The 14,152-nt window shown below is 43.8% G+C and overlaps 1 protein-coding gene across 1 annotated transcript in view; it reads left to right on the forward strand.

Annotated features, from left to right (window-relative positions):
- Window positions 1-1,464: 1,464 nt before the first annotated feature.
- Window positions 1,465-14,152, forward strand: part of colgalt2b (collagen beta(1-O)galactosyltransferase 2b) — a 31,842-nt gene continuing 19,154 nt past the window's right edge. Inside the window, exon 1 of the mRNA XM_050055259.1 lies at window positions 1,465-1,808. Within this exon, the coding sequence (XP_049911216.1) occupies window positions 1,573-1,808 (236 nt within the window). The 5' untranslated portion in view covers window positions 1,465-1,572. The remainder of the gene's footprint in view (window positions 1,809-14,152) is intronic.

Consider the following 14,152-nt stretch of genomic DNA (forward strand, 5'->3'; position numbering starts at 1 on the left):
AGGTTTTCTGTTGACAGTAATGAATGTTGTCTTTGTGTATTTTGTTTTTGTACAATTTCATATAATGCAACTCCCTCTTTTGTGTCGCCTGCACTATTCATTCCTTTTTGGGTCACACCTTATTGCAGGGATTCTCAACTTGCTTTGCCGAGGCGCCATCCACCCATCTATCCATCCATCCATTTTCATCCACTTATCCGAGGCCGGGTCACACCCCAAAATATCCCTCTCGCCAGCAACACTTTCCAGCTCCTCCTGAGGGACCCCAAGGCGTTCCAAGGCCAGATGAGATATGTAATCCCTCCAGCATGTCTTGGGTCTGCCCTGTCTACCAGTGGGACATGCCGGAAACACCTCCAGCGGGATGCGCCCAGGAGGCATCCTGATCAGATGCCCGAACTACCTCAACTGACCCCTTTGACATGAAGGAGCAGCGGCTCTGCTCTGAGCTCCCTCCGGATGTTGGAGGCGCTGCTTTTGCAAAATGACAGGAAGCCAGGGGCCAATTGCAGCAGCTCTGCACAGGTTAGGTGTACGCAGGAGCATTTCTAGGATTTGAGAACATATAGGGCCTGGGTCAGACCTCTGAAGGGGTCCAGGGCATCCTCCCTATACTATTTTTTTTTTAATAAACAAGCTCTATGTTAATGTTTTTTTTGTTTTGTTTTTAAAGCACTCTGGCACTTTATCTACATTTAAAGTACAAAAAACAATCCCCAGTGTGAGTCAGTTTATTTTCATTGTGAATTAGGAAGTGGTAGGGGGGCCATCTGGCACCCTACTGCAGGCCAGACTTGGCTCGTGGGCTGTAAGCTGAGCATCACTGCTTTAATGTAACCCATCCCCTAGCTAGTATTAATAAGAATATACTACACTATAATGTACCTCACATTCTTAAGGTTAAATTAAAAATGTTACCCGTTAATGAAATTCATAAAAACTTTTGCTACTGTACAGTTTTGTAGGGCACATAAGCTTCTATTAAAAACACATTAATAGGTGCAGCAGTCTGGCTGAATGTTGATGTCAGAGATGATGACTTCATGGTGCTCTGCAGCATCCAAGAAGTCTGTCACGGGCGAAGGCATTGGAAAAGGAAAGAAACATGCAGGAAGTGGTAGAACTGAGGAGGAGGAACAGACATGGACCAACAGGTTGCAGACAGGCATCATGGGTAATGATTTGGAACATGGTGTCCTTCTACCACATCTTGTTGACACATTTTGAATTAAAGTACAAACAGAAACACCCATGTATCAGCCAGTATAAATTTAAATATTGGTTAATGTGTTATGAGCCATTTTTGATTTTATTATGTTTACACAGTTTATTATTAGTGGAGAGGAAGCTCCACTCTAACAGCAGCAGCAGCCATCAGCAGGGGTGTAGGAGGGGTAAAAGGGGTAGGAAGCCCTCCACCCAGCCTATCCCCCTCCTTTACCTTCCTTCCTCTCTCCCCCTCCCACCGTGGCTCACTCCTTCCCTTGCTCACTCACCAACACTACTCTCTCGCTCAGTCTCTGGACTCCGGGTCCAAGGTCGGACGGTTCACGGCGGAATCTGGAAGCGAAGATGCGGGCGGTCGGGGCCGTGGGAGTCGGTGTGCTGTTGGCGCTACTGGCCGCTGTGGTGCCCGGCGGCGTGTCGGAGCTGGTGACGCTGGTGCAGGAGCAGATGAAGCCCGAGTCTGCCCTGCTGAAGCCAAAGGTTATGATCGCCATCGTGGCTCGCAACGCAGCGCACAGCCTGCCACATTACCTGGGCTGCATCGAGAGGCTGGAGTACCCGAAGGAGCGCATCGCGATTTGGTGAGAGACGCACAAACAGGGGTGCAGTAGATGCAATTTGTGGGATGGAGTTTACTTTTGTGGTTGGCATGACTGTTACGATAAGTTTGATGGTTGTTTACCGGCCGGTTTATAGAGATATAGCCATGTTTCCCAAACTTTGTGCATTTCAGGACAGGCTCTCAGAGCGCATATGATGATCTGCAGCGGAGTGTGCTCTAATGGAAAGCAGCGTGTGTCCGCGTTAATTATAATAACACATTGTCAGTATCGCCATGCAGACCTGTTGCTGCGTTTTACGATGTACTTACCTCGCGTGTCTGCCGCTGTGCGGCATCCAAATTGCACACTGTGGCAGAAGATGAAAGAGCTGCTGTGCATGTTGGGTTAGGCTTAACCCTTAATCACTGTTCCCTTCGTCTGATACAGCACAAACCTGCGGAAACGGTGGCTTTAAAACAGCAGGTATGAAAGAGGGGCCTCACCCCAGGTAGGGTCTTTAAGCAGACCGAGATAATATAAAGTTATCAAAGAGGGACCCTGCAGGTGAAGGGATGAAAGGAGACATTGAGTAGATCTGACAGCAGGGTTGGGGAGGTGCGTGAGTTCTGGGAAGTCATGCGTAAAATGTGTGTGTGTGTGCCTTTGTACGGTCTGCATGAGGCAGCCTGATAGAGATAGAGAATCTACCAGAATGTGAGAGATTTCTGACAACAGGCAGGTTTACTATCAAAGTGTAGATGTAAAGAATGTGAGATGGAAGACATAACAGTCACATGCAGCTCTGCTGGTGAATGTTTGCAATGCTCTCTCCCCCTTAGTCTGTCTCCTAGAGACCCTGTTGCACCCTGGCTGGCATTCTTGTGCTTTGTTTCCCACCCTTCCCTTGCTGAATGTCTTGCTTTTGTTTGCAGAGCGACTGTCTGTTACTAATTCAGAGACCCTCACCAAAACACACACATGCACACTGGAGAAACTCAATACAGAGAGTGGGGCCCTTCTCTGTCAGAGGCAAAGTGGCTGAACTAACATGGCTTTGTGAGTGGTTTAACTAACAGAAGAAGGGCCCCAGCAGTTATGAGTGGCATCTCTCCACCCTGAGGTCAGTGCAGCTATGAACAAACACAGTGTATAACTAAAGCTGATCAGTCCAAGTGTGTTTGTTGTGACAACAAAGTGTCACTAACAGAGAAATTCATCATGAGAGAACAAAGGATGCAGGGTACACGTTCCCATCAAAATTTAGGACATGTGCGTCTGTCCCCTTCCCAATAAAAATGTTAACGTAGCAGAGGACTTATATTCTGACAAAATTACAGAACAGAAACGGCAAAAATTGATGCACAAATATGGATCAGAATGCAGGAAATAAAGTGATTGATGCTCACCTCCAGACCCTCACTTCATACGTGTCCCCGCTCCGATGCTGACACGAAAGCTACGCCACTGTGAACGCCACTGTGAACATAGAATAAGGACACATAAGGTCTTGGTCACCACCTTCTAACACTGGACTCTTTTATTCAGGCAATTAATTTTATTTCAGCAGCCACAGCTCAGCGCGTAGTCTTTCCACTTCTGTGGACCAACTATCATAAACCATGTTTATAAGAGTTCATAATGCACTGGGCTTTAAGTCCAGTAAGATTATTAGTGAACACATATGAGTGTATTTAGCACATTGAGATTATTGTGTGTGCAGTAGGAGGGTCGTCCAAGAAGCTATTAAATGATGAAAATAAGAACTACTGAATTGTTAAGCTTTGGATATTACAGTATTGTACATGTATGCACAATAACCAGGTGCACTTTGTTTAGTGTTTGTAGTGAAATTATTATTTGCAACACCTGTCCAGAGGAGACAAAGAAAAGAAAATACATCCACATATCCACACAAAATACAAAATACTTGCATGTCTGCTGTGGTATTCAGTATAAGGACAATGCTGTTTCTCTTTAAGCCATGATTTATTACTCTATTAACAACATTAAAACTGTTTTGCATTTTTAACTCAGCTGGTAGACAGCTCCATATGTGATGCCGCAGTGTGTGGTGCCACTTTGTTCCTGTGGCAGTCATGATGATGAGGAGTAGCAAATGTGAAACAGTTGAAATACTTAAAACATCTTAAGTATTGTTCGAGTGAGGATTTTTTTTCTCACAATAAAATCTTTAATTGCTTTTTGTGGCTAAATCGGTTAAGAAAAGGACACATTTTACTCCACACAGCTCACGCAGCTCTGTGCCTCTTTGTTTCTTTATGTCATTATCATTACTGCCCAACATGTAAGCCAAACCACCCAATAAATGCCAGATTGTAATGCAGCTCTCACTAAAACCTTAAATCCACATTGTAGCATTTTACAGTGTGTTACAGAACAACTAAGTGACTGTATTATGACAATCAGGACAACTATGGCGTGAAAGTTGTAAAGGAGTAAAGCAAATCCAGTTACATTTGACGAAGTAAGTCAAGATCCTTACTGCTGAAAAAGACATTTTTGCCTTTATATGACTGTGCAGAAGCTCGGGGAAATAGTGAGAGTGGGATGACGTGAGATGAGGGTCTCCAGCTGGACTCAAGCCAAGGACTCTGCGGTTTCATGATACACCATCTCTACCCGTAAAGCAGCCAGGTTTCTCCACTTTCCTGCTGTCCACAGCTTGTCTTTATACATTATGGGCAGACTGATGTAAAGTACTGGGGAAACTATCAAGCAGAAACAGATAACACCGGCAGCATCTGGCTGTGAAGCTCCACTTTTTGCGAGGGGACACAATGTTCCTCCCTGTAGCTCCTCGCTGGAGCTTCAGGCCCGAGCAGAACAGAGGGTTGTTTTTCCTCCCCACCATTTCAAACGTGCAATCCAAGGGAGACAGAGCAAGGAGGAGTAAAACAGAAGGATGTAGATGATTAAACACAATGATCAGGGTGGTGATAAAAGAGGAGAGACACTAACTTGTGCCGCAGCGGCAGGACCCCAGCCCCCCCTTTAACCTCCATATTTCCCTCCAGTGGGACCTGGGAAAGGTTTTGCTGCTGTGAGAATGTGCATTAGAGCTGAAACATAAACTTTATGGAGATGAACAGTTGGAGGATGTCTCAGAAAAGTTAGAAAAGTCAACTAGGTTTCCTCTCTGGTTTCAAGCAAATGCAGTGCATGAAAAAAAAATCAAAGAGATCATGTGCTGCCTCTTTAAAATGTCTTCCCATTGATCCAGGGCGTTACAATTCTATTCTTTATTCTTTAAGTTTGATTTTGCATTGCATTAACAGCACAGACAAAATTTTTACCTCAGAGTCATCTGATATGATCTGGACAGTCTATTATTATCATTTTCATACGAGTTTTGCAATGAGAAAAACAGCATTCTTCAATAAACGTAAGAAGTGGAAAATCTACGTGCAAATCAGACGTTGTTAAAATGAGACGCTGAAAAGTCTTAAAGTGCTTAACATCCCGACCAGATGACAAAATCACGTGCGCTTCCAAAAAACTAGACAGGCTTTGGCTGGTCTGAGGATGTCAGGAGGACACAAAGTTTCCAGTTCTGGCCTGCTCACACATGAAATAATCTGCACTGATCACCCAGGTCAGGTCTCCTCCGCCTTCTTACTCCAGCCCCTGACTTAAGCTGACAGTTGGGATGGTCAGAAGAATCTGCCTTCAGAAGTTTTCCGTCTGCAAGCAGGTGCAGGTCTGACAGAGAAGTGGCAGAGTGGTGAGAAAGACTCTCACACTGCTGTTAAAGAATGAAAGAATGCAGGGAATTAGAGAAAGAGGGGGGGGTGGTCGAGCGGAGAGAAGGTGGTCAACAATGTTGGGAAATTACCCAGAGGGCATTTAGCAGGTTGGTTAATCCACATTCCCACAGTTGCTTGACCACGAGTACTCTCCTCTCTCCCTTTGTTCTGTCCAAAAGGTGAAAGACTTTGCCATCCAGCACCTCAAAAGCATAAATTGAAGTTTTTTAATTACTTTAAAAAGTACAGTTTTTTACATTCAAATGCAATGAAATGCATCCGCCCTGGCTCTCTCAGCTCCTAAGAAATAAATATAAGACAATAATGATGAAAAACATCCTACAACAATGTGAGTTATATAAAGCTTGGGTAGGCAGAAATCTGGGAAAGGCAAAAAAAGGCAGATTTTGAAAACCTCCTCTTGCAGCTGCCCCCTCTCTGTCCTGAGCCCCTCCCACCAGATGACCCAACAAGTTCTCATCCTAAATTGTTACTTATCGCCGCTTTGTCAGTAGCATTTCACATCTTCATATTACAGGCTATCCTCCTGCATCTGCTGTTGATGTTCCTGGATGCTGCTACTGATGCCAGGATGTCAACAAAAGCACATGGTAGTCTTTAGGCAACAAAAGCATGTGGTTAGATGTAGAAGAAAACATCATGGTTTGACTCTACGTTCATACGGGAAGCAAACACCAGGCTCCTGGGTGAAAGTCCGGGGTTTGTTGAACCCATCCACCACCCTTCCCACCAGCACTATGGGGACTTTATAGCTGCTCTTATTATGTCGTTACCGGCAGTGACACCGCCTGTCTGTGTATCACACTGCCACGATAGGTGACGTCTGGGCAACCAGCAGCGTATTAGTTGGCTAGCCACCCCATCCCCCTGGCTCGCTATCCGCTGCTATAAACCACCTCCCTGGGAGGAGAGCAGGCTTAAATGTGGCCAGTGCAAACCCCCCTTAGCACTGGGTGTCACGTCAGACTGGTGGCCAGCAGCAGTACTGGGTCTAAGTAGTGTAACGGCAGCAACAGAAAGTTTGCTGATCTGGCAGATGGTCTGGGCTGTCCGGCCCCCAAAGCTGGGGTTTGCACTGGTTGGATTCGAGGTGCAGCAGCTGCTGACTGGGGTTCTGTCTCTGGAGCTGCTGCCCACTCTCCTCACAGTGAGGTGGTCTGTAGCGGTGGGGAGTGAGACGGAAGACACGCTGTGATTCGAGAGTTTAACATTAGCTACATAAACATGAACTTGTAGCCGCAGCCATGAGACTTTGGTTCCGGTTAGCAGGAAGCTAAACTATTAACAACATATTCTCTCCATCTCAAAAACACATCAGTGTTTAAGAGAATGAGAGTGGCGGGTCGTGACTGACAATATGGAGAAGAGGACATGGATGACATGCAGCCCAGGCTACAGAGTTTCTCACAGTGGCTGACTGGACTCCCCGTGAGTTGAGGTTAAGTTGAGAATTTCACAGCTTTCATCTTTTGCCAGCTAATATTTGAGTTTGGCACCCTGCATCTATTAGTTGCTGTTTTATGTAAGCAGCTTCAAAGAAAATCATAGAGGATTTAATAAGCAGTGAACACTGTATTTGTCTTAACGTGTTCACACTGCCTGCTGCTGGCCGCTGTTTACTGCCCGCCGGCTGTGTTCATATGGGGAAGAGCTTTCCCAGCCAGGTGCTGTGCTGGGTGTCGAGATGATGATTTGTGGAATTGCCAGAGAAGACCAAGCCATAAAGAGCATGTCAGAGCGCTGACATCATCGGCCTTCCCTGCAGGACTGTTCTTCATGTCATGTTGTTTATTTACTCATCCACAATATAACCACTTATTTTATATTTATGACTATCATTGTACTTTATAATGATAGAGAATGAAGGGACGGGGATGGATTTGTGGTATAAAAGTTCCACTTGTTAAACTTTTAATAACCAATACATCTGTTTTATACAGCCACCACTATAAATCCCCAAGGTATGATGTGATTCTATAAGTAAAGAATTTTCCACTGCACCCCAAATACGTACACGCTGAATGCCTTGCTGACAGATGTGCTGTGTATACTGTAGCTCCTGTCAGATACTGAGAGAAGTTTTATGTAATTGTATCCTGTATCTACATGTCAGGAGGAGATTGATGCAGGATTTTTAGACACTCTGTGCCATTTCCAGCTCCACTCAGGCATTTTTATTTGAAAGGATTTGCCCATATGCAATATGACATAACATGACATAGCCAATATTTAAGTTGTTTTGACGAGTGCACTGAGTTACGCAGCAGCAAATGGACCATGAAAAATTGGACTTGAATGCTGAGTAAAGGTCTCCTGGACTGTGTGATTTATGCTGACTGCAGTGTTGGGCTCTGCAGTGGCCTGTTCCTCATGCACCAAGTGCCACATTTTACTCTTTAAAAGCCCTTTTAAATCAAGATATGTCTGAGCCCTGATGGGACACTTAAATGTTTCATGTTTGTTCTTTTGGCCTGTGTTCCTGTCTAGGTCAGAGAGACTGCTGGTCAGAGGTATACACAATATAATTTTACCTATTTAAATAATTTTACTTATTTAAATAAACTCTGATGTAGATAATCTGTTTCTGTTCAGTGCTTTAATCTTAATTCAAATAAACACAAGAAGTTTGTGCTCTAGAGAAAGGATCAGCACTCAGTGAACTCCCTAATTTATCTGATAGCGTAAGAAATTAATTACTTGAAAAAGCTACTTTGGCTCTGATGCAGTCGCCTGTCTGTGTGCAGTCACCACTCTGTCACCTCGCTCAGTGTCTCGCCCACAGCACTACTGGATCTGATGTGTGTTGAACGTAAGGCAGCAGAAATTACTGAAGTTGCAATAAACATCAATACACTGAGGCTGCAAAACAACTGTTTCCGCTGGTAACTTTCTAATAGCAGCTACTGGATGAAACACGTTAAGTTGTCAGCTGTCACTCTGTTTGTCACTGTTAGTAGAACCCTCAGCTGGCATCATGTGCTCGCATGAATGCAACCACATGAAACTTTAACTTGCAAACTCACAAAAAATGGTATCAGTTGAGAGTCCTGACCATGTCTCTACTGCTGTAATATTAATTCCATGCAACTCTTAGATTTAAATATAGAAAATATTAATCTGTCTGTCAAATGTCTATTTAAAACATTACTATGTGTGTGCATGTTAATTTGAGCATGCAAGAGGTACCCCTTTTTGTCTAACCGCCCTGCCCTGCAGACTGCCTGTGGACGCATCTGACGGTTTGATCAGGGTTTTTTTGTGCTGAGCAAATTTCTTTGTTCCCTATTTTCATTTCCTCTAACTGACAGATACTAAACCTGAAGACAATGGAAATAATCTAAGAGGTTTATAAGGTTATCAGTTTTGTGATGCTGGATCGCATGAGTTTCCCTGTGCCAGGTGTGTTACCTCAGGCTCCATTCCTTCGTGGGAACGCACCAGCGAAGCACAGATTGTTTTTTTGTCAGACAGGGAGTTTGATCATTTCAAAGAGCAGTTAATCCAAGTGTATGGAATAAATTATAACAATGGGAAAGGCTATCTGATGCTGACAACACGGGCATTTGTGAATGATTAGCAGCATATGTTTTCACTGTGTGTCACTTCGAATTACATCACTACTGGCACTGGTAAAATGAGTGTGTCTGATTATCTTCATTGTTCTAGTGCAGGTATGGATATACATGTACAAGCATGTATGTCTATTTTCCTATATGCCTGTGTGTGTTTGAATGCTTTAACACACACAAGGGGTGTGTGTTTCTGCTCTGCTCTTATGGCTCAGCCCCTGTTTTCCGTTCACTTCCCCAGTTACCTCACAAGGCTCGCAGTCGGCCAGAACCTCCATATGCACACTAACAGGCCACAGTCATCTCCGACCTCCCAATCAGTATCACCTGAGGATTTGTATTCTGCAGTCACATCTAATCCGTGGGAAACTAAAAAGGTCTTTTAACATCTGCTCAGGTATTTGGCACAACCTCCAGAAGTTAAAGAAAATATTTTGTGATTGAGTGACATCTAAGCGGCAGCAAGATAAATTTAGACACTGATGGTGGTGGCTGCTGACTCTGAGGCTGCTGACTGCTGAGGTGGATGAGGCTGAAGAAACCATAAAGACTAGGTGGTGATGGGGAGGTGGAGGGTGCACACCATGGCAGCAAAAAAAAACAATGGCAGACAGGGAACCATATTTGAAATGAGGAGCAGTAAGATGATGGGCTGACAGAGAAGGTGTGTCGCTGTGCTATTGGTTGATTGTGAACCAGCTGATGACATGTAGAGATAGTGAGTGCACATGCATGCAAGAAGGGAATGGCAGGGTGAGAAAGAAAACTGTCTTCCTGACTGGACTTTCACTAGAGCTTCATAACTATTGCTACATCTACGCCAAGCGTCCATCGGAACCCCTAAAACAAATAACTTTAAAAGCACTGCTGACCCCATTTTTGTTTGAATACTCCAGGGTTGCATTTTACTCTGGACAGGCAGAAACAGAGACTTCCCGAAACGATCGTGCAGACATCCACGTTTGCTTCTTGACTGGGTCTTATCAGTCATGGCATATCAAGCCAAAACATTATACCAAGGCCGACATACCTTTGTTTCTGTTTGGGTAATATTATTCCTTCCCCATTGCCATTGCTTCCTGTGGCGATGGATGATGCTCCTGGCTGGTACTGGTCTCATGTAATACTTGCTTTGCAATGACTCTTAATCTGTTTTCTACCACCTTAACTGGCCTATACTACTGCATTACTTTCAGTAACAGTTCCACCTCATTGTCAGTCTAAGCAAAGAAATATTTGGTTTTACTTTTGTCCATTTCTGTATTGTGTTACGTAACTAAGCAGAGGAGACAATCTGCTTTCTTTGCATCAGCACGTGCATGCCCAGTGCACATGAAGTCATGTGAGATGCGTTTTTATGTCATTACAGATGGAGATTGTTACTAAAACAATGCTAAAACTCTCATGTGTATGGAGATAAGTTTTAGTTTTAAAACAAAAATGTATTAGCGTGGATGTGGCCTCAGATGGCTTCAGATACAATAGTCTGAACACATCTGGCAGGTCCTCTCTGCTGTGCGAAAGTCAGGCATCGTTTTTCCCGAGTGATGCAGCACATCTGGAGTATGTTTCATCCATATGGAACATGCTTGTGTCGCTTTGGACAGTGAAATTTTTCCACTGCAAAACGTGAGAGTACCAAATATTGTCAGCTTTTCTTTTAAATTAGGTAAATAACTACAATGAGATAAGGACCAAATAAAGTTAAAGGGTCCATTAAGATGCTGTTAGGGATGTTGTGTTCTTAAAACTACCAATGAGTTCTCTCAATACTTTACCATACTACTATACTACTTCAACGTCACCTCACCCTCAGCCCCAGGCCCATTTGCATCTTCTGCAGAAGTAAATCTTTTAAAACAGCGCAAGAATATGTAGGTTCACTCAAAAAAAGTGTCTCAAAGATTTCCCAAAACAGCTCAGCACTGTAATTTTGGCAAATGTGTCTCAAACAGGAGCAAATAGTGCATTTGTTTGGGACTATTTTCAGCCATGGACAGCAGCAGGACAGCGAATATGTGACTAACTTAAAATACCTGTGTTCTTCACAATGAACGAACATATCATGCAGTGCAGCTGTGTTGCTTATTCTTTTTTTTTTTGAAGAGGACATTAAGCACATGGCCTATATGGTCGGTGACGCATCACTTTGAAATGAGCGTTCAATCTGACTCGAGAGGTACTGAGTCACGTTTTTTGTACTGTATTGCTCATATAGCTGTGGGCTATCAGTGGAAATAAGGAAATTTAACAAGAAATGATGAGGTGTTATTAGTAGAAATTACTAAGTGGCCCAATATCCATTTTCCAAACACAGTGACTTCAGAGGCTAATCTTTGCCAGGCCCTAATTGAGCCCCAACCCGCAAACTCTGTGCAAAGCTGAGGGGGCGCAGCTGAGGATGTTTTACCTGCCAACAGTCAGGCCCGATCCTCTCTGCCCTGTGGCAAGAAGGTGTTCATGGGAACAGTTGCTCTGTAGACCTGACATATCTGTTCAATTAAGTTTCAGTAAATACAGATAATTGACTTTCCAGTCCCTGAGCCTTTTTTTCGAGCTCTGTCTCTCCCCCGGAGTGAAGATGGTCACTCCTGGCTCCAGACTCTTGAATTCTTGCTTAGATGCCTGCATGTGTTCCTGCATACTTCCAGCAGCATTGTCAGAGCTTGGCAGCACAGCAACAGTAGAGCTGGCAGGCACTGAAACACAAGGACATCTTGGTATGAGCGATTTCATCTGGAGAGGGAGAGGTCTGGATATGGATAACAAGATAAGGTGAAGTAAGGAGAGTGGTAGAAAGAGGAAGACACAGGGCCACTGTTCATTATTCAGGTGAAGTGTTTAGAGCAATGTTTTCATGAACAGTAGAGTATTCATTTGAAAGACTGGTGCTCATGTTCTCATAGAGGAAATATAATTATAGCCCCATCCATCTGTCTGTGTGTGTCATCTATTTTACAGTGTTCCCTCTCCTTCCCTGTCCCACCCCTCTCTCATTTCCTCTTTCTTTCCCGACATGCTTCTGTTTCTTCATCACACCTTCCATCTGTTTCTTTCACTGTTTTCTGTTTTTACTTGCTTTCTAAAGACTCATTTCTGTTCCTTTTACTCTCTGTTTGTCCTTCTTAAAACCAGAGTGTGTTTCAAATAACAGTTTGCTATGATGGCATGTCTGGTTTTGCTTACATTGTGTGAATAGTTGCTTGTGTCCATTAGAAAACTAAAACGGTATTAGTGCAGTTCAGTACCCAGTTTTGTCATGACGATCTAAGGAACAATCATCTTTTCAGAGCAAAATATTGTAGGGTTTTGGTGCCAAAAAATGACACGTTATTCCTCTAATCTACCCAGTGAAAATCACAGTGTGTTTGGAAATTACCTGGGAGAAACCTGCTGTTATGGTGACTGAGGTTCTTTCCAGAGAGTTAAACAAATTGGCCCGGAACTGAAGGGAAGGAAGCTACAAGATTGTAGACATGCAAAAGTAGATCATCAGCATATCCTCCTGAGATCCTGTGTCCTCATATGAGAACATCACATTTTGGGTTTACTGGACCTAATACTTCATTCTGCTTAACTTAGGCCTGCTGTCCTTGTTCGTGGACACTTCTTTGTGCCTTTTAGTGGTAGTTAGAGCACAATACACTAATACATGTCAAAACAAGATGGCAGTCATCTCTGCCAAGTCAGTCTGCAGCTGACCCCGACACAAAAGGGACTGGGATTGGGACTTTATTATCGTCTCATATGAGGACATTGGGACTTAACTGTCATCTTGTTTGAGGACATTGGACTAAAAATGCATACCAAACAAAAGGTCAGGTCTCAGGAGGATAAAGAAACATACATTCAGACACTTTTTTGTCCTGGAACCACATGGCTAAAAAGTGCAGGACCAGGGAAACCTTTCCTGATGCTATGGGACAGAGGGAGAACATGGATACATCATGGCGAGTCACTCTTGCTCAGTCTGACCTGCTGGCCAACCGCAGTACTCCCCCTAAAAAATCTCCTTACATTCAAAAGCATTGTAAGGTTCAGATAAGACAGAGTGCATTTTAGCAGCCTGGGGCGGCTTTTTGTAATGGTTGTCAATGATAGTAAAACGTTTGCTCTCTGCTTTTGTGTCGCTGAGCACCTCGCATTTTCCTGTTCTACATAAAATTGAAGCTTAGAGTGGAAAAGTGCCCAACATCATTCATCATCTTCACCGTTTTTCCCCATTGTCAGGTGAATTGAGATGCAGGCCTTCTGTGGTGGTGATAACAACAAGTCAGTGGAACACCAGACATGACTGGTGGTGCTCACTTTAGACCAGTGGTTCCCTATTGGTGGGTCGCGGTCCAAAAGTGGGTCGTAGGTTCATTCTGAATGGACCGCAAGTGACTCACAAATGTGTAAAGTTTGTAAAAAACAACACTTTATTTTGAAGTACAGTGAATATCCAGCACTGAGCTTTTATTTTGAAGTGCTATTTCCTGCTGTAGAGTGAGTGAATAACAGACAGCTACTTAACAAAGACAGCAAACCAGCTCCACGACATGTCCAAACGCACGTATGATGCTGAATATTTTAAACTGTGTGGACCTTAAACTAATGACTAAGGACAAACCTGGACCGCATGGCTGGACCAGTTGGGAACTACTGCTTTAGATGTTGTCCCGGGCAAGCAAGCTCCAAGTCCTATCGCCTCAACTACTTTCTAACGTTTAAACAACTGTAATTAGGCCTGGTGATTGACAGCAGATTGTCAAACTATCCCTGACTCATCCCAGAATCAGCCTTGGAATGACCATTATGCAGGTGAAGCTCTTGGACCAGCTGGTGGTACTCCCTGTGCTTTTTCCACTTTCTAAAATTATTATGCACCCTGACCGATCTATGTTTGCCTGTGACCAGAGTTCTATTTGAGAACAGCCTCTTACCCCAAATCAAAGCCACAGCAGGTGCCCTTCGACTGTCTATTTTTTATGCAGATTTTAAGGTGTCTGTGGGTTTACTTCATAGCAAAAGTGTGATTCTGTGGCTG

The sequence above is a fragment of the Epinephelus moara genome, chromosome 10 (genome assembly GCF_006386435.1).
Source record: "Epinephelus moara isolate mb chromosome 10, YSFRI_EMoa_1.0, whole genome shotgun sequence".
Classification (NCBI taxonomy): domain Eukaryota; kingdom Metazoa; phylum Chordata; class Actinopteri; order Perciformes; family Serranidae; genus Epinephelus; species Epinephelus moara.